The sequence below is a fragment of the Anas acuta genome, chromosome 21 (assembly GCF_963932015.1).
Source record: "Anas acuta chromosome 21, bAnaAcu1.1, whole genome shotgun sequence".
NCBI classification, from domain to species: domain Eukaryota; kingdom Metazoa; phylum Chordata; class Aves; order Anseriformes; family Anatidae; genus Anas; species Anas acuta.
Window position 1 is genome coordinate 7,926,737 of NC_088999.1, and position 19,337 is coordinate 7,946,073.

General features: G+C 61.5%; 3 protein-coding genes across 4 annotated transcripts; all 3 read right to left on the minus strand.

Moving 5' to 3' along the window:
• Positions 1-227: 227 nt before the first annotated feature.
• Positions 228-2,981, minus strand: GALE (UDP-galactose-4-epimerase). The gene is made up of 9 exons (XM_068658061.1): positions 2,732-2,981; positions 2,029-2,144; positions 1,684-1,797; positions 1,430-1,606; positions 1,150-1,330; positions 984-1,069; positions 787-864; positions 556-670; positions 228-459 (listed from the first exon to the last, which is right to left on the minus strand). Exons 1-9 carry the CDS (start codon positions 2,850-2,852, stop codon positions 404-406), a joined length of 1,044 nt encoding a protein of 347 aa, XP_068514162.1. The 5' UTR covers positions 2,853-2,981; the 3' UTR covers positions 228-403.
• A 301-nt stretch (positions 2,982-3,282) lies between these two features.
• HMGCL (3-hydroxy-3-methylglutaryl-CoA lyase) lies at positions 3,283-6,992 on the minus strand. 2 transcript variants are annotated; one of them, XM_068658063.1, is made up of 9 exons: positions 6,769-6,992; positions 6,305-6,388; positions 6,118-6,225; positions 5,629-5,724; positions 5,089-5,237; positions 4,899-4,962; positions 4,381-4,569; positions 4,118-4,243; positions 3,283-3,802 (listed from the first exon to the last, which is right to left on the minus strand). In XM_068658063.1, exons 1-9 carry the CDS (start codon positions 6,817-6,819, stop codon positions 3,701-3,703), a joined length of 969 nt encoding a protein of 322 aa, XP_068514164.1. In that variant the 5' UTR covers positions 6,820-6,992; the 3' UTR covers positions 3,283-3,700. The 2 variants fall into 2 exon arrangements, with proteins under 2 accessions (XP_068514164.1, XP_068514163.1); XM_068658062.1 differs by lacking the exon at positions 6,769-6,992 and adding an exon at positions 6,598-6,754.
• Positions 6,993-7,287: 295 nt separating this feature from the next.
• On the minus strand, positions 7,288-17,283 carry FUCA1 (alpha-L-fucosidase 1). The gene is made up of 10 exons (XM_068657500.1): positions 16,838-17,283; positions 13,106-14,226; positions 11,671-12,370; positions 11,114-11,248; positions 10,745-10,882; positions 9,969-10,074; positions 9,541-9,741; positions 9,147-9,334; positions 8,215-8,314; positions 7,288-7,540 (listed from the first exon to the last, which is right to left on the minus strand). Exons 2-10 carry the CDS (start codon positions 14,160-14,162, stop codon positions 7,400-7,402), a joined length of 2,766 nt encoding a protein of 921 aa, XP_068513601.1. The 5' UTR covers positions 14,163-14,226; positions 16,838-17,283; the 3' UTR covers positions 7,288-7,399.
• Between the last annotated feature and the right edge of the window lie 2,054 nt (positions 17,284-19,337).

The following is a 19,337-nucleotide window of genomic DNA, read 5'->3' on the forward strand; positions in this document are numbered from 1 at the left end:
ACTCATAATTTACCATAAGTTATTAATCGAAGGGGCAGCACGCCGGGCTGGCCGCTGCCCTAATAAATAGGATCCGGATTTGCCCGCAGAGCTCAGCCTCATCCCTTTGGCACCGTGATTCCTGCAGAAGGAGAAGGAGCCCCCGGAGCCCCCCCGGCCGTGGGCAGGGGCTCCTTGGGCCCCACCACAGCACCCGGGAGGCGAGAGTTGGTCCCCAACACCACAGGGGAGGGCAGGAGGAGGACGGGGAGGCCCCCGGCAGCCGGCAGGGCCCCGGGGCTGGAGGAGGAGGAGGAGGAGGAAGGGGGGAGCCCGCGGCCGCTCCTGCCCCCCCGCCCCAGGTGTGGGGCATTTGGGGGGGGGCAGGACCCGCAGCCGGGCTGGGGGAGCCCCGCGGCAGGGCTCAGTTCTTGCTGAAGCCCGTGGGGTTCTGCAGCTGCCACCGCCACAGGTCCTCACCTGCACCGGGGGGAGAGAGGCAGTGAGAGATGGGGAGGGGGGCACCGTGCAGTGGGGAGGGGGGGCGCAGTGAGGGGGGGGGGGGGGGGCTCTTACACATCTTGTCCAGCCCAAAGGCCGCCTTCCAGCCCAGCTCGCGCTCGGCCAGCTCGGGGTTGGCGTAGCACGAGGCCACGTCGCCCTCCCGCCGGGCCGTGATCTTGTACTTGATCTGCAGGGAGGGACAGCAGCGCCGTGGGGCCGGGGGCTCCGCAGGGGGGGCACTGCTGCAGGCAGGGGGGGGCTGGGGGTGGCGAGGGAGCCCCCCAGGCTGCGCTCAGCCCTTACCTCCCTCCCCGAGGCTTTCTCCATGGCGCGGACCATCTGCAGCACCGAGTAGCCGGTGCCGGTGCCGAGGTTGTAGACCTGGCAGGAGGACGGGGGGGGGCTCATCAGCTCCCGCTGGGGGGGCCAGGGGGGGCCGGGCCCCTCTCCTCTCACCCAGGGCCAGGAGCCTGGCCCAGGCCCAGCCCTGCTGCCAGTACCTTGCAGCCGCAGTTCTCCTTCAGCTTCTGCAGCGCGGCGATATGGCCCTTGGCCAAATCCACGACGTGGATGTAATCCCGGACACCTGCCGGGACAGGCGGTGAGCGCGAGGCTCTGCCCCGGGAGGGGTTGGCTCTGCCCCCACCCCCCCCCACGGGGACACACCGGTCCCGTCGATGGTCTCGTAGTCGTTCCCAAAGACGCTCAGGAACTCGCGGCGCCCCACTGCCACCTGCGCCACGTAGGGCATGAGGTTGTTGGGGATGCCCTGAGGATCCTCCCCGATCATGCCGGACTCATGGGCACCGATCGGGTTGAAGTAGCGCAGGATCACGGCGTTCCAGGCCTGGGGGAGCACAGATGGGGCTGCAGGTCTCCGGGCAGCCCCTTTTGGGGTAGAAACCCCCCAGGTCGCAGCCCCGGGCTCCCTGCAGCAGCCCCTCACCTTGTCTGCCTTGCAGAGGTCCCGAATCATCTCCTCGATGAAGTACTTGGATTTGCCGTAGGGGTTGGTGCAGCCCCCCACCGGGTGGTTCTCATCCAGGGGCAGGTACTTGGGGTCCCCGTAGACGGTGGCGGAGCTGCTGAACACGATGTTCTTCACGCCGTGAGCTTTCATGGCCTGCGGGGGGGCACCGGCCGCTGCTGAGGCTGCCGGCCCCGCGCCCGGCCCGGCCACGTGGCGCTGCCCCCGCTCACCTCCAGCAGGCGGATGGTGCCGGTGAGGTTCACCCGGTAATACTCCAGCGGCTGCTGCACCGACTCGCCCACGGCCTTCAGCCCCGCGAAATGCACCACGGCCGAGAAGCGGTGCTGGGGGGGGGGGAGGCACCGCCTGAGGGCCGTGGGGCAGCCCCCAGGGGGGGTCCCACTGTGGCCCCAGGGCTGGGGGATGCGGGGAGGGGTCTGCCCCACCGGGACAAAGCCCCCCCCGAGGCAGCAGCCACCCGGTGCCCCCCCCCGGAGCCTCCCCCAGCAGTCCCGGGGGCCGTTTGGTGCCCGCAGCCCCCCGAGCCCCCTGAGCCCCCCGCACCCCGGCCCCACCTTGCTGAAGAGCTCCTGCAGCGCGGCCCCGTCGGTGACATCGAGCTGCTGGAAGGTGATGGGGCGGCGGGACAGGACCTGCACGCGGCGAAGGCTCTCGGGGACCCCGTCCGGGCCTGGGGGGGGCGGGAGGTAACGGGGGGGGGCGATGGGGGGGGGAATATTGTAACGGGGGGATAATGGAGGGGGTAATGGGGGGGTAATGGGAAGGGAATGGGGTAGCAGAGGGGTACTGGGGGGGGGAACGGGGAGGTAACGGGGGGATGGGGGGGGCACAGGGTGGTAATGGGGTAATGGGGGGGTAGCGGGGGAGTAATTGGGGGGTAATGGGGGATAATGGGGGGGTTAATGGGGGGGTAACGGGAAGGTAACGGGAAGGTAACGGGAAGGTAACGGGGTAACAGAGGGTAACGGGGGGGTCCTGAGGAGGAGTGGGGGTAACGGGGGGAACAGTGGGGGGAGGTAACACGGGGGCATGGGGGGGGACGGGGGGGTAACGGGGGTACCGGGGGGGTACCGGGGGTAACGGGAAGGTAACGGGGGGGGTGACGGGGAGAGGAGGTAACACGGGGGGGTACCGGGGGAAACGGCGGAGAGGTGATGGGGGGGGAGGGCAACGGGGGGGAACCGGGGAGGACCGGGGAGGAACCGGAGAGGAACCGGGGGGTCCCGGGGGGTGCCGGGGTCCCGGCCCGCGCCGCACCTGCGATGGCGTTGTGCAGGTTGTCCACCACCACGGGCTCGTACCCCGCCTGTGCGAGTTGCAGCACGCAGTGGCTGCCGATGAAGCCGGCGCCGCCGGTGACCAGCACGGGGCCCGCCATGGCCGCGGGGCTGGGGCTGGGGCTGGGCCTGGGGCGGGGCCGCCACGTCCCGACCCCACCGGCACCGAGCGGGGCGGGGCCGGGGGCGGAGCGGGGCCACCCACGGCGCTGCACGGTACCCCCCCGCCCCTCCCCAACCCCCTCTGAGCCCCCCGGGAGCCCCCCGGGAGCCCCCCGGGGCCAGCCCCGTCCCGTTCCCCTTCCCCGTTCCCGTCCCGGTGCCGGGCGCGGCCCCTTTAAGGCCCGGCCGCCCCCCTCCCCCCCCGCTCTCCATGGCAACGTGGCACCGCCACGGGTTGCGCATGCGCGGCGGCCCCAGCCCGGCGGTGGCAGCGAGGCCCCGCAGCGCCCCCTGGCGGCCGGAACCGGAAACGGCCGCGGAGCCCCGGTCCCGCCCCCCCCCCTCAGAGAGCAGCAGCGGGAGCCGGGCCGGGGGCGGCCCCGCGGGGATCCCGGGGCTTTTTATTGCCGCAAACACCGCGCACAGCGGGGCCCTGCCCCAACCCCCCCGGTCCTTCCCGTACAGCCTGAGGGAGGCCGCGGGGGGCCCGGGCCCGGAGGCGCCTCAGCAGGGCTCGGCCCCGCGCTGCGGGCACCGGAGGCCGCCCGGGGCCGGGCCCTGGGCCCCGTTCTCCCCCTGAGGCAGGGCGGGGCCGTCCCTGCCCACCGGGCGTGCTGAGGGCGCAGCGGGGCAGTGCCCGTGCCCATGTCCATGTCCGTGCCCGTGCCCGTGCCCGTTCCGTCGCAGCGCCCAGCGGCTGCTCTCTGCTGAGTCCAAGGCACACGGAGGAGAGGTAGCGGCACACACGGGAGGCTCGGCCGGCTCCGGGGCCACGCCGGGTCCCGCCTCACAGCCTGCAGGACGCCTGGGACACCTTGGAGTTGGTTCTCCTGTTGAGCGCGTTGCAAATGAACGTTCCCGTGTCCATCAGCTTCTGCAGGTCCACACCCTTCAGGGAACAAGGGACAGCAGGGGGTTGGTGCCAGCGCTGCCCCCTGACGCTGCCCAGTAAGGACTGGCACCGCTGGGACAGAGCAGCAGGACCCGAGGGAGGCTGCAGGGCGCCAAGGCGAGGCCCTCACTGTGAGTCTGACAGATCAGATGGCACAGCATGGGAAAGGGGCCAGGATGCACCCCCTGCATTGGGGGGCTGCCGTGGCACAGCCGGCCCAGAGCCTGCACCTCCGGCACTGGGGCTCTCCGGGCCGGGCTCTGCAGCCCCGATCCAACCCCAAGAGCTGCCCCGCAAGAGGCCCTCGCTTACCGTGTGGATGCCCAGGCCGTTCAGCATGTACACCAAGTCCTCTGTAGCAACGTTTCCTGATGCTCCCTTGGCATAGGGGCAGCCTCCAAGACCAGCAACAGAAGCATCGACCACGCTCACACCCATCTGCAGGCAAAACCATTCTCAGGAAACTCCCCTCGACTAAAGGGCAAATCACAGTCCTGCTCCTGAATCCTCTGGCTCAGAAGCAAGCACAGAAGAATCCTGAGGGAGGATGCAATGCTGCAAGGTGAGGAGCTTACCTGAAGTGCTACCAAGATGTTGGCAAGAGCCTGCCCGTAGGTATCATGGCAGTGGACAGCGAGAGCCCCCACTGGCACCTCCTTCATGACCGCCGTCAGCATCTCCCTCATGCTCCCCGGGGTCCCGATGCCAATGGTGTCACCGAGGGAGATCTCGTAGCACCCCATCGAGTACATCTTCTTGGAGACCTGTCCCAAAGCCGAGACTCGTACTGAGAGGGCAGCTTTGTTGTGACTTTCCCCCACGCTGGATGCCCACCGTGCAGAGCATGCTCCTCTGGAGCACAACAGCTGAAGTTCCTCTGGGAACTGCACACTCCGGGTCCACCTCCCGGAATCCCCCGTCCGCATCAGCCAGGCCACCCTTCTGTGTGGCAGCACAGACTGGGGGCGTTCACAGCTTCCTCCCGTCTTTGGTTAAATGGCTCAGTGCGTTCCCCAGCCCCCAGGGTCCCATCCACGTCTTTATAACAGAGTCAAAACTCTCACGGAAGTTCTGGTTCGATTTATCAGCTCACCTCTGCAACTTTAGCTGCAGAAATCTTCCCTTCATAGGGACACCCAAGGACACAGGAAACATATCTGTAGTTAAAAAAAAAAAGTAACTTTTAACCAGAGAACTGAAGTGAGATTACACAAGCCTCATGGCCACATGCAGCACAAACTGTGAAGCATTTTGGGCTCTCAATGCACAGCGGGACTCCTCACCCCCGGACGGGAATGCTGGCAGCTCGTGCAGCGCTCATCACTTCGCTGAACCTCTCCAGGCTCTCCTCTATGGAGCAGTTGATGTTCTTCTTGGTGAAGAGCTCAGATGCTGCTCCAAAGATGGACACCTCCTTGGCCCCTGCTGCCACCTGCCAGCAGAAAGCAGTAAAGTGAGACAATTTATCTTCAAGAGAAGTGACCAGCACGACCAGCGCTGAAGTTCTCCCATTTTATAAAATTGTTTTTTCCTCCCAGTTCTTCCCTGGACAACCTAATTCTTTCCTCAGCTCGTTCCACACCAAACACACGAGACAGCGTGGTTTTTACAATGACTTCAAGGAAAACCTCCTGAGGTATCCTCTACCACAGCCAACAGGTTTCTAGTTCCCCAGCGGAGCAATTCCTTGCTCAAGGAACTGTAAGATGAAACTGCTGCCTACAGGAATGCAAGGGGCTGCCCAGCCTCCACCCCGGCTGAAACGTTCCTGCACAGGGAGTCCTGCACAGGACGCTGCCAGCGGTAACGCTGTGAGCTCTTACCGCTGCCTGAAATCCTTTCAGGTTCGGGGTCAGCACGGGGTAACTGACACCAGGCAACTTCTTGATCCCCTGCATGACTTCAGTGTGGTCGGCCATCTGCAAAGGGAACGCCGACAGATTTCTAACAGTGTCAACACGCTCATCAGCCACTTGCACAGGTTAGAAAACACTTTCTGAAATTCATTTTTTAAGAACGGGAACAGCGATAAGCAGAACGGGGGGAATTTGGCCTCTAGCGAGCCCACAGCACTGCGCACTTGGACGGGCCAAAGGGCAGCCACCGGCACGGCCAGGGTCAACACACGGCTGTGTGAGAGCCTGCGCTGCTCCCCTGGGAGCAAAGGGAAGGGGCACAACACCACATTTTTTTGGTGTTTTTAAGCCTTTGTCTGGCTTTTCTGCTCCTTTCTTGTCACAAGATGCGGTGCTGAAGGCCCGGGGGGTGGGGGGTGCCTGCTCCCCGCGCTGCCACCGCCCCGGGGCACTGACCTGGGGCACCCAGCGCGGTGACACGAAGCTGGTGGCCTCGATGACCGGCAGCCCGGTGTGTGACAGCATGTCGATCAGCCCGATCTTCACCGCCGTGGGCACGATGCTCTGCGGGCAAACGGGGGGTTAACGGGGGGGGGGGTCAGCCCCGGGGGGGGTCAGCCCCGTGCCCGGTGCCCGCCGTTACCTGCTCGTTCTGCAGCCCGTCGCGGGGCCCGACCTCCACCACCTTCACACGAGCCGGGAGGGCGCCGGCGGCCGCGGCGCTGATCTGGGGGCAGGGACGGGAGCGGCGTGAGCGGAGCGGGGCCCCGGGGCTCGTCCCCGTCCCGGTCCCGGTGCCCGGTCCCTGTCCCCCTCCCTCCCGGTTCCAGATCCCCGGTCCCCGTCCCACTCCCCTGTGCCTGTCCCAGTCCCGTTCCGGTTCCCATTCCCTGTCCCGTTCCCGGTCCCGGTCCCGGTGCCGCCCCCGCCCCGCACCGGCCGCACGGCCCCTGCCCATCGGGGCAGCAGCAGTCTCCGCGCCGCCGCCATGGTTGCCGCCCCCCACGTGACCGCGCCGTCACGTGTCCCAGCGCGGGGGGCGGGGCGGTCACGTGGCGGCGGCGCGCTCCGCTCCCCCCGCCCCTCCCAGCCCCGCCCCGCCCGTACCTGGCCCCGGGCGGCCTCGCGGGGCGGCGGCGGCACCGGGCAGAGCGGCATGGGGGGGGCAGCGGAGAACGGGGCCGGAGAACGGGAGGGCTGGGGGCTGGGAGCCGGGACCCGCTGTGGCTGCTGCCGCCGCCGCCGTGTGCTCGGGGTCCGGCCGTGCCGCTCCCGGTCTGCCCCCGCCGCCCGCAGCCGCCCCTTTATAGGCGGCCCCGGTGCCGGCGGCGCTGAGCAAACAGCCCCGTGTTTGCACGGCCACGGCCCCCGCCCCCCCGCCCGGGCAGCGGCCCCGCTGCGCCCACCCCGCGCCCGCCCTCCCCCGCCACGGCTCGGCCCCCCCGGAGCGGGCACGGCGGCGGGGCCCTGGCAGCTGCCGGGGGGGCTCGGCTGCAACCCGACAGCCCCCCCTGATCCCCGCCCGCTGCCCCCCGCCAGCAGCACGCTGCAGAAGGCAGCCCAGGCAGAGTGACAGACAGACTGACAGACAGACTGATGGACTGACAGACAGACTGACAGAGCAGGTAGAAGAGCAATTTTCTCCAGAGAAAAGCAATTTATTCAACAGTGAATGAAAAAACAGCTTAGACTTAACCCAAAAGGCAGGCGGGGGGGAGCCGCGGGCAGGACGCGGCCGTCACTGCACCCCCTGGAGCCTGAGGGCCCAGCCTGGCTGTGTGGATAGGGGAGATGGGGGCAGGGGCGGCAGCGTTACGAGCAGTCCTTTACCCGGGGCCTTCTGCCACTGCAGAGCCCCTGCAAAACCCAACATCGACACCTGCAGAGAAGGGCAGGGCACACACTCAGCTGGGACCCCCACAGGCGCTCCCCATTTGGTCACCCCGGTACCCCCAGCGCACGGTTCAGGCCGTGTCACACTCCCCATGTGTTAGAAGCAGCCTGCACATTGCCACCCGTCGCTCACTGTGTACAAAGGCAACGCGAAGGGTGTTTGGGGGCCAAACCTTTGACTGGAGTTTGTTTGGTTTTGGGTGTTGTGTTGTGTTTTTTTTTTCTTTCACCTGCGAGGCTTCACCTCTGTTTGTCTAGGGCAAAGGGCACCCCGGTATTTGCGTCACTCCCACACTCACAGCTCAGGGGTCAGTGTACCCGATCCCAATCGGGGATGTAATGCCCGTGATCCCTGCTATGTGTGAGGCTTCTCACTGACCTCATCTCCCGAAGGGGAGAGGTGTTCCTACCTGTTCCATGGCAGGGCACAAGCCTCTCCTGCCCGGTCCTACCCACTGCTCCGTGCTGAACAGTGACAAACCCTGCATGACCCGGGATGCTGCAAGAATCTGTGTGAAGCCATCCCAGAGCAAGGAGTAAGGGATGCCACGTGCCATGTTCTCCCCAGTCCCCCAATGAAGTCAGGCTGGGCCTTCCCACCCCACACCTTCCCAAGAAGGGCTCTCAAAGTGCACTCTCTTGTTTCCTCAGGTTCCTTACTTGTGTGGTTGGGGATGGAATGGGTGAGGACAGCTGCAGCACGTTGTCCTGAGGCCAGGCCAGAAAAATGGCATAGACAACTGGTCCCTTAGAAGTGTACCTAGGAGAGCAAGAGTTCAGCTAGGTGAAAAGTCTGCAGGGGAGAGAGCCCAACAAGCCTGACCTTTCCCCACAGCACGAGAAAAGCAGCTCACCTCCTGGCACCATGCAGGGGTCACCTACTTTCCCCTCGTTCCAAAATCTGTCGCTTTGAACCCAACACTTAGCCAGCAAGCACTGGCTGATGAAACCTAAACAAAGTCCACGCACGTTTCCTAAAAGCGAGTGTCTTCTGTCCTTTCATCAGACTGAGGTCAGCAGAGCAGACGTGCTGTCGTGTGCTGATCTTTTCATTGCTCTGCATTTCTAGGCTGAACACACTTGAGCACACTCAGAACTAACAGCTCTGTTCTGTAGCACCTCTGGCTCTTGATTCGCTCACTGTGCTCTTCTCAGCAAGCACAACAGTTGGGTAACAGTACGCAGTACTATTATATAACAACCTAAAAGCAAATATCACTGCATTTACGGACTACATGCATTTAAACAAACCACATTTGTGCAATTCCAGCTAGCCACGAGCACTACTTAAACAGTCCTGACAGCAACAATTTTTTCAAGGGAACAATTGTTTTGTAAAATCACGTAAGATGGCTGTAGCCCTGATTTTCATCCTTTTCTTTCCATGCAAGATATTTCTTAGGTAACACCCTGGGGCAGTAACCCTGGGGCAGTAAGCACGCACCCCAGCTGCAGGACATTACCTAAAAGCCATCTGCACCTGATGGCAATGCTTCAGCAAGTGCCAAGTTTAATGACCAATAAAGAAAGCCCAGCTTCTGTAACCCGAGCTGGAGCAGCTGCAGGATGGTCCTGAGCAATGCAGTCCTTACCAGACAGTGCCTGTGTCCTCCACCTGTACTCTCCATGGCTTCGATTCATAAATTGCCTCCCCGTTAGTGTCCAGCCACCTCCCGAGGGCCAGAAGCCTTTCTTCGAAGATGGGAGCTATCACTCCTTCCTTTGTCGGGCCCACATTGAGAAGGTAGTTGCCTCCAAAACTCACAGTTTTCACTAGCTCCTGTGGCAGATAAACAAAGGTAACAAACTGAATTATCTTCACTTCTGACAGCACAGAAACCTGAGGAGTGCTTTGTCCTCCTCCAGCACTCCTTTATCTCTACCTGCTTGTACGAAACACGACAACTCCTTCTGTAACAGGATGAAGAAAATCTGCAATTCTCAGTGACTTCCCTGCACCCGCGATTTTAATTTCAGGTTTCTTACCTCGATGATACTTGCTTCATCCATTAACTCATCAATGTGCATGTTGCTCCGATAGCCCCAGGAAAGCTTGTCAATGGAGGAGCACATCTCCCATTTGTGAGCTGGCAAGCTCCCTGGTTTGTATTTGTCAGCACAATTGTAGTAGCCTCCATGGTGGCAAGAGCAGTTATTACACCAACGGTCGTTCACAACAACAGTGTCCTAGAAGAAGGAAACACAACTCAGCAGGAAGAATGTTTTGTCTTGGATGTTCCAGTTTGCCTTTATCCCTCCCAAGTTACTTTAGGCATCTAAGCTAGGAGCCTAAGTACTTAACATACACACGTGCATAAGTAATCAAGAGAGAGTGAGAGAGGATCCTCCAGAATATCTCACTGCTGCCAGACCTTCCATACCTATGGAATACCACAGGCAGCTGAAAGAAGTACCTTGACAGGACTGTCATTGTAAAGCCAGGCAAGGAAAGAGGTAGAATTCCAGTACGAGTCCGGAGCTTCCCAGTCTCCATCTGACCAAATCAAATCTGGTTTATACCTGACAGAGAGATGAACATCACTTCAGAACGCCTTATTTGCTCCTACCCCAAAGGAAGCGTGTCACAGCACGGTGTTTCTTGCCTCTGGAGTCTGCTTTCACTTCCTATTGTCTGACATTACCAGGAGGTTCATGCTATCACTTCCTGCTTCAGAAAAAGCTTTAAGTGAAGCTCTTGCAGCAGCAAAGAAAGATAATCACAGCTCAAAGTACAGGATGCAATTCTTCCAAAACGAGAAGAGTGCATCTCAAAGGCAATTATGAGGCACGTTCTCTACTTGGTACAATGGGTACTGTGAGCAACAGGTGTCCAAGCCGGGTATTCTAATCAGCATGGGGAAGCAAAGCAAGGATGTAAATTCACAGTGAAATCGCTCTCCTACTCTAACAAATAGCTTGCTCCACTTCCAAAGCTACTCTGCAAAAAGGTAGTATGAAAGGGCATTTCTCTTGCACAAAAATTTGCCCCTACCTTACTGTAAGTCAGACTGACAAAGAGCAAATGTGAACCCTTTTTCTAATTACCTCAAATCATCGCTGCTAAGTAAATAGATTTGCCTTGGCAAAAACTAACATTTGTCAACAATCTTCTCCGCATCCACTTTGCAACTTTCTCTACAGAACGGAAACCAGGAAATGCTCTTGAATCCTGACTGGTTACAGCTCTTACTTTAGGACAAGATCATAAAGTTCTGGCATTGTCTTCTTCAAAACGAAGTTCTGGGTCTTGAAGCCACTTTCTTTGTCAGCTAGGTAGAGTGGATTAAACCACTCTAACAGAGAATGATACAGTCCGTAGCGTATGTTGCTGAAGAATAGAAAACAGAGAGGAAAGAGTTAGTCTGGCAGTAAGGACTGAGAACCAGTGGCAGATATATGATATAGTGGCAGTAAGAATAATTACCGTCAATATTATTTCAGTTTCATGACTTTGCAAGCACTGTTTTCATATTAAACATATCATTTTCAGCTGTTTGCTGAGAACAGCCATGAGAATTCAGTGCAGACAGACGACAAGAACAGCAAAGCTTGGCTCTACCTCTCCCTGAGGGCTTGTCCCAGCTCTCCCACAAGGTCACGGTGGGGCCCCGTATCCACAGAATTCCAGTTCCAGGACACGGGTGACCCCCAGTTGGTGAAGCCTTCATGATGCTTCGTGGTCAGCACCACGTACCTGGGGGGAAATGGCAGCTGATCACGGTGACAAAGGAGCTATCTCAGACATTTCCAGGCCTCACTGGCAAATCTGATACCTATACAGGCAAGGGACGGAATAACCGTGCTGTGAGGAGTGCTCTTTACAAGTCCCTTTCATTGCCCTTAAGATGTAGGAGAAACGACAAGAACAGGAGATGTTTTAAATGGATTGTGATGCTGGAAAAGGCCGAACAACGGAACTTTGCAAGTCAGAGCGGCCAACGCCTCCGCACCCTGGGCATGACCTGCCCGGGTGCTGCTCTGGGCCCCCCGTCCCCTCAGGGTGTTCAGACACAGCCCCCACCCCCTCGGGGACCCCCAGACACAGCCCCCATCCCCTCAGGGCCCCCCAGCCCCGGCCCCATCCCCTCATGGCCCGCAGCCGGTGCCGGCGCTGACCTGGCCCCTGCCCGCTGGAAGAGCCGTGCCCAGCGGCGGGGCTGGAAGTCGTGCGCCGTGAAGCGGGGGGCGAAGTCGGTGTAGTCGGTGCGGGGCGGGTAGCGCTGCCTCACGAAGCGCTCGTAGTCGGCGCGGTGCTCGCCCCGCCAGTGCCACCAGAACCACTCGGAGCCCCAGGCGGGCACGGAGAAGACCCCCCAGTGCACGAACACCCCCACCTTGGCCCGGTCGAACCAGGCGGGCAGCGGCCTCGCGTCCAGGCTGCCCCAGTCGGGGCTGTAGCGCCCCGCGGCCGCCGCCGGGCCCAGCGCCGCCGCCAGCCACAGCAGCGGCCCCGCCGCCATCCCCATCCCCGCCCCGGGACGCGGCTCCGAGGCGGCGGCCGGCCGCGGGGTGGCGGCCGCCTTCCCCTTCCCCTTCCCGTCCCCTTCCTTCGCTTCCCTCCTCTTCAATTCTCGGCCCGGCCCCCTCAGCGCGCCCCCTCCTCGGCCCGGCCGCGAGCCCCTCGCCCCCCGGGCAGAGCCCAACGGCCCCGGGGCTGGGCCCGGCCCGGTGGCGGCCCCGGCGGTTCCGCGGCCCCGGCTGCGCCTCGAGGAGCCGGCCCGGGCCTCCCCCGGCTCCTCCTGCCGGGTGGAAGCCCCCGGGGCTCCGCGCCGCAGCTCGGGGAGGTTGGGACGAGGCTGCAGGGCTCGGGCAGGGTCTCAGGTTTAATCACACAACTTCCAACGCTGCGAGGCACAGGTCGGCTTCGTCAGCTGCCTGCAGGAAACGTGTCACGACTTCATGGACAGTCCCCGAGCCCGCTGTTCCCTCCTGCCTCTGCCGGGACACCGAGGCCTCTTGTCACCTTTTGCCACCTTTTGTCACTTTTTGCCACCTCTTGTCACCGTGCTGCTACCACCGAGTGCCCCAGCACAGCACACGAGGCTGTTTCCACAGCTGCTGGGCTCCCAGCGAGGTGCTGTGAGTGCTTTGCTGGTGGCACTTGGACAAATCACCCACGGGACGCTCAGAGGTGTTTGTGGTGGCTGGGGACCGCTGGAGAACCTGGAGGTGTGCGGAGTGTTGCACCCGAATACAGCTACATTTCAAGGGAGATATCACTGAATGTAAGAAAAATGGGTTAGGAGGCTACTGGTGGACAGACTGGGGGCCGGGCAGGACGAGCTGCCACCAAACACCTGGATTTGCTGTTTTGGGGTCTGGCGTTACCCACTGCCTCGCTGCTCTCACCGTAACGCGGCACCAGCAGCCCGGGGACTGGCAGTCCGGGCACTTCATGTCCCAGTGTCCCAGAATAACATCAGCGGGAGCTGGGGCCATGCCAGGCACCCCCCAGGACCTCCATAAGAAGAGAAAAGAAAAGCAATCCAAAAGAAAAATGATGCAGAGGCTCCCCCCAGCCTGAGCGCTGACTTCCCACCGCTGCCTCCCTACGTTACGTGCACGTCATCCTCGCAGACGGTCTCTGCCACGGAGGACTTGTGGCCACTGTCCCCTTCTGGGCTGTCATCTGTGCCCCTCAGCCGCCTCTTGAAGCGGAAAAAGACCGCCCTGAGGGAGGAGAACAGCTCCTTGCTCCGCAGGGCATAAATGATGGGGTTCACCATGGAATTGAGCAGGCAGAGAGTGCTGCAGAAGGCAAACACCTTGCGCAGGTGATTGGTAAGCTTGGCGAAGATGCTGTAGATCATGAGAATGAGGACGGGCGACCAGCACAGCACAAGGACGGTCAGCACCATGACGAGGGTCTTGGCCAGCATGACGTCCATCCTCATCCTGCTGTTCTGCTTTCCCACCTGCGCCTGGTGCTTCCCCATGTAGGCCACGTGCTGGTGAGCCCTCCACAGCACGTGCGCGTAGGCGTAGACGATGCACCCCAGCAGGGCCATGACGAGGCAGACCCAGCTGGACAGGTAGTTGTCATCCACAAAGGGGAACAGCTCGGAGCAGGTGGAGTTGAGCGTGCAGCAGTTCCAGCCCAGGATGGGCAGGGAGGCGGTGGTCACGCACATCGCCCACAGCACCCCCAGGGCTGCCCACGCTCTCTTCCTCGTCACAAGGAGCTTGTATTCGGAGGGCCGGCTGATGGAGACGTAGCGGTCCAGGGCTGTCAGCAGCAGGCTGCTCAGGGAGGCTGTGAAGGACGTGTTCACCCCTCCCAGCTTCAGCAGGAACAGCTCTTTAGAGGAATCGGTTCCATTAAGGACGTGGAAGTTAACAAAACTGCTGACAAAGATGATGCTGGCCAGGAGGTCAGCCAAGGCCAGGCTGCTGATAAAGATGTAGGAAGGCTTCCTCCTGGTCCCAGGGGAGGAGAAGATCAGGTACAGCACCACAGAGTTCTCAAAAATGCACAGCGTCCCAAAGAGGCCGCAAAGCGTGGCGATGCTTATCTTCTGTGCCTGGGTGCTGAGGACCATGAAGCACTCCATGGGTGTGCCGTTCACACTGCATTTGGAGGCGTTTTCAAATGTTTTACAGATATCCATTGTAGTCAGCTGGAGCCAGGAGCTTGCAGGGAGCGTTTCAGCTTCCTTCTGCACTTCAGGTGCTCTGGAAAAGACCAAGGGCAAGGTGAGGGACAACACCTACAGGAGCACAACGAGCAATAAGCTCAGCCCCCAGTGATATCCCTCTGTTTATGCAGGAGAAGAGCCTGGTGCAAGATACTTTCAGGTCCCCAGACCAAATGTGGGAGATGACTTCCAGCCGTTCCCAGCTGAGATTTGGGCTTTGTCCCACTGGGTGCAGCCACCACGGCTCTGGGCACTGCATCTGTCTCCTCACCGCAGGAGGCAGGCGGTGGTGCTGAGAGCTGCCAGTGCCCTGGGCCAGCTCTGAGCGAGGCTCCAGGGCTCGGGGCTGGCAGGAAGGGGCTCCCGGTGGTGCTGGGCTGTGGCCGGGACAGGCTGGGGGAGGATGAGGGGCACTGCCCACTGCCACACACAACAGGGGAATGAGGTCACCCCGAGTGGGTTAGAGCGGGTGAGGAGGTGGCTATGGGACACGCTGCCACTGCCTGGTTAGCAGCGCGGGGTGCTGTGTGCTGATGTGCTGCCAGCTCCTACCCCGGCAGTGTAAAAGCCCTCGGGACAGAAACCCCAACAGCACCCGGCTGCCTTCCCGCAGCCAGGATCCCAAATCCAGGCCAAGGGGCCAGGAGTTGCCACTGCTGGAGGACAGCACCGCGCTGGCAGTGTTCCCCTCCTCCCAAGGCAGAAAAGGCACCGTCACTGCCTGCCCTCGGCTCTTTCAGAAGGGAAAATGTCCAAACAGTGCGAGGCAGCGCGGGCCGGCCGTGGGACAGCGGCTGCCGGGCTCCAGGCACCGGTGACCGACCGCCTGCGGCTGCTCCGCGTGGTGTCCGGGGTTCAGCAGTGACGGCAGCCGCCCCTGGAGGCTACAACCACCAGCGAATGACCACCGTGCTGGAAAACCCTGCCTGCAGCGCAGCGGAGCGCCAGGTGTGGTGTTTTTGCTACTTCCTTCCCCTTGGTTAGCCGGTCCCTGACCGCCACCGCTGTTCCTGTGCTGCAAACCCCTGCGAGGCTGCCTGGGGCTTGCTCAGAAGAGCCCAGCCTCGCACGTCAGGGCTTGGACATCAGCGGCTGCAGGGCCTTCGGTCGCACGTTGCAGCCGGAACATTTCAGTCCTGATGTGCATCTCTTGGCACATCGGAGCAGGGGGGGCCTGGACTTTGGGCTGCCGTGTCGCCCTGCGTTGCAGCAAGCCTCCCCGTGCTTACGTCAGGCCCTGCCATGGGGCAATCGCACGGGAGCAGAGATGTTGCACTCCAACCCAGCGCTCCTGCTTCCTGCAGCTCTTCTCGGAAACGTTACAAGTGCAGCAGTAATTAGTAGCTGCTGGTGTTAAACCTGAGCACCAGAGGGATGCTGCACAGCCAGAGGCACTGCGATGTATCTCGGGGCTCACCGGGGCAGCAGCTGCCTCCCCGAGTACCCCAAACTCCCCCGGCCAAACCCCAGCATCCAAACCAGGACAGCTCTTAATTAAGCAAACTCCGGCATCACCGTGCCACCGGTTCACTGCAGCCAGCACTCCCAGGACTACATTAAGCTCCCAGCCTCTGCACTTATTCAGTGTCCAAAGAACACAGCGAGGAGCTTGGAAACAAGCGAACGGTAGGCAAGGGATGGAAGGAGAGCAAAATGCTGCCCCTCGTGTCACGGCGCTTAGGGAGGGAATTTGGTTGTAACAGCAAACCAACTCCTGCTCTGCCTGTCCTGCACAGCTCTGCCGCTGAGCTGACATAATGCAGATAAGCCCCTAGGTTCAAAACGCAGGTACTGTGCTGGGCTCGTAGCAACCAGCCCCGCAGCCCGGACCTCCTCTTCCCACATCTGTTGTGTCTCAGGCTGAATGACAAGGACGAGGCTCTGCACTTCTGTCTGAGCTCCCGTGTCTGCGAGGGAAAGCACAGGGCTTTGCTCCAGCACAAGGTCTGCTCGCTGGCAGGGGCTCCACGACCTCAGAACATGGCCGAGCCAAGAGCCCATCTCCTTGTGCGGTCTGGCCCTTTTTCCATCACCAGTATTTCTGAGAGAGTTGGTCTTATACAACAAAATGCAGCACTCACATCGTATGAACAAGTGAAGTGATTTATATGAAAACCTTTGAAATTAATTTCTTTCACATTTCACTTGCTGAAAAAGCAAACTATTGTTTGCTTTACAAATATTCCCACTTGTATACAATTTCTTGTTTTAGTTGCAGGAGAAGTTTTGGCACGGTAGCTGCTCACCCTGGCTTGTCCCTCTGCCCGCACCGAGCAATGCCCACAGCTCCCTGCCTGAAGCCAGGAACTCTCTGGCTCAGGTGCCGCACCGAGGACTATTTGCTTTGTTTTCAGAGTCACGATTTGTTCACGTGTGACTGCACAGTGACAGCGTTCAAAGCACACAGGTGCACGGCCGCAGAGCAATGACACGAGTGCCAGCACCGGCACCAAGCATGGCAAAGCTGCTGCTGCCCTGCTGAAACCACCCTGCGCGGAGCCACCACCACCAGCCAGCGCTGAGCGCTCAGCCCAGGAGCTCAGAACCAGACTCAGATTTGGGAGGCAAGCCTCTGGCATAGCCAATGTGAACGTGTCCTAAAACCAGCTCTAAAGAGTCAGTCTGCAACCCGCTGTTTAAACACTTACCTTCCTTGTTCTTGTTAAGAAAGCATTCATCCAAAAACCATTTTTGCGCTCTGTGTTGTGCATGGCACCGCGGTTCAGCCCCGGTATCAGCGGGAATCTCCCCGACAAGCCCTCGGTGGCAGAGCCTCCCCAGGCTGCGTGCGTGCGTCAGCGCTGCGGGCTCCCAGGTAGGGTGCCTGTCACCGTGAGAAAGAGGATCCTGGGCTGCAGGATGTCCCTTGGGGCAGCGAGTGCAGCCACTCACCTCCTCACGCCTACGCCTCGGCTGCAGACGGCCGGGGGCTTCCCACCCTCGGGCTCCCAGGGCAGCTCGTGCAGCTGCGGACGGTGCCTGCTTCCCCCTCCCATCACATCGCTTCTGGTTTCATCTGGGCTCCTGGGCACCATCCCCTCTGATCCCCCCGGGCTGCGAATCCATCAGTGCAAACCCTGGGTCTGGTTTCTTGCTCTCTCTCTCTCACCCTGTTGGTGTGTGTGTGTTTCTTTCCTTCCCACTTCCCTCTGGGTCTGGTGTTCTGCCTGTGCCTGGCAGCACCTCGCGGCCCCCGTTTGCTCAGCCCCCGGGTCTCTGTGCACATTCTCTGAGGAGAGCGACTTCCAGCATCTTGCCCTGATTTCTAAGGGAAGGTGGGAGAGGAGGGGAAGGACGAGAGCCTGGAAGCAGACATGGCACAGGCGGTGTGCGTGTGGGTGCGCGGGGCTGCGGGCAGGCTCGGGAAGCCGCGGGCCCGGCCCCACCGGCAGCCGGAGCCCCCCCGGGTCACAGCCGCTGCTCCGTGCCCGCCGCCGGGATGCGCTCCGGGAGGGTTTTCTCTCTGCAAACGCCAGGGCGAGGAACCGGGCTCCGCCGCACCGCCACGGCCCGCGGACCCCCGGGGGACCCCCCCGGACCCCTCCGGACCCCCCCCGGCTGCGGAGGGCGAGCCCCGGCCCCGGCCGCCCCCGCGCCCCCCGCAGCCCCGGGCGCACTCCGCGGCGCTCGGCTGCCCCCGCCCGGCGGAGCGGGGAGCACCGGTTCCCTCCGGCCCCCCCCGGGCCCCTCCGGCCCCCCCGGCCCCCCGGCCCGTCCCTTTCTGCCCCCAGCAGCGCTCAGGGCTCCTTGGAGCGGCCCCGGGCTCCTGACCCCCGCTCGGGGGCCGCAGGGACTCCCCGAGGCAGAGCCGTGGGGGCAGCGCAGCTCCAGCAGCCTGGGGGGGGGGGCGCTGCCCCAGCACAAGAGGCCGCTTAGGGTCGCACAGCGCTCTTCAGGGTGACTGGAAGGAGATTATTGCTGTTCCACAGCGAGCTTCCCACTCCTCGCAGCCCCAGGGCGATTTGTTTGCCTGCACCCTCTGCCCACGGAGCTGGGGGGCTGGGGGGCACCGCACGGCCCCCCGCGGGCCCCGGTGCTGCCGTGGGGCTGTGAGCTGGGTCCGGCTCAGCAGCCCAGCTGCTTGTGGAGCACCACAGGTTTTTATTTCTCAGAATCTGGTGTGTGCCAAATGTGGGAAACGAAGAGTGGCTCATGGCTGGGGGGAGAGGCAGCGCTAGCACTGATAAGGGGTCAGAGAGATGGGGTGGCTTCGTGCTGCACCCCGAGAGGAAACGCTTAGAGGAAAAACCAAATTACTGCCTTCTGCGTGTTGTGGCTCACACGAGTGGTGTGGCTTCTCTGCTCTGGCCATGCAAGCAGAGCCTGCGCTGAGAACCACCTGTGTGTGTGTTGTGAGGTGGGCTGGGGGTGAGAACGCTTTTCCTGCTGATGGGACGTGAGAGCCGGATTGATTTAACCGGGCCGGGGCCTCTCCGGGCCTTGGTGACTCGCTGCCGGTGTGGGTTTCGGCAGGGAGCTGTCAGGCAGCGAGCGGGACGGGTGGGACCTGGGGGGCACCCCTGGCTGTGCCTGTACAAAGCTCCAACACCAAGCCATCACGAAGCTGCTTCAGAGCAGCCTTTTTAACCTCCCTGGGCACCAAACCTCAGGGCTTCAGCGAGCGGGGTGTGCGCGGTGCTGCTGCTCGGGGGCTCGGGTAGTGCTGGACATGGACCTGGGTCACATCCACAGCAGCTTATACAGAAAGTACCTTTAGGTATCCTGCCTCTGCTTTCCTTAAAAACTCACAAGGAGCTTTGAGCTATTGGAGTAAAAGGTTTCGTTTGTTGGGCTGCTTGCCTTGTACCTCCCAATAGCTCTCTGGAGAAATTCAAATACCCATCAAGTTCCTGTGAATTGCTTTGAGAACCAAAGGTCCTCTGCCCAAATAGAATACAGGGTATTGTAAACGTTCCCCCGTGTTTAATATTTTCATGTGGAATTTTAAGAAAAGATAAACTGAGCAATTCCCACACGAAAAAACAAACAAACAAACCAACCCCTTAGGTTGTCACCCTGGTTAACGTTTGCCTCAGGTGATACCGACGGGGACATGGCCCGGTTCCAGGTGTGTCACCGGACGCTTCACAACCCCCAGATCTCTTCTTTTTGGGGCACTTTTAAAGCCAAGCGCCAGCGGCAGCTGTC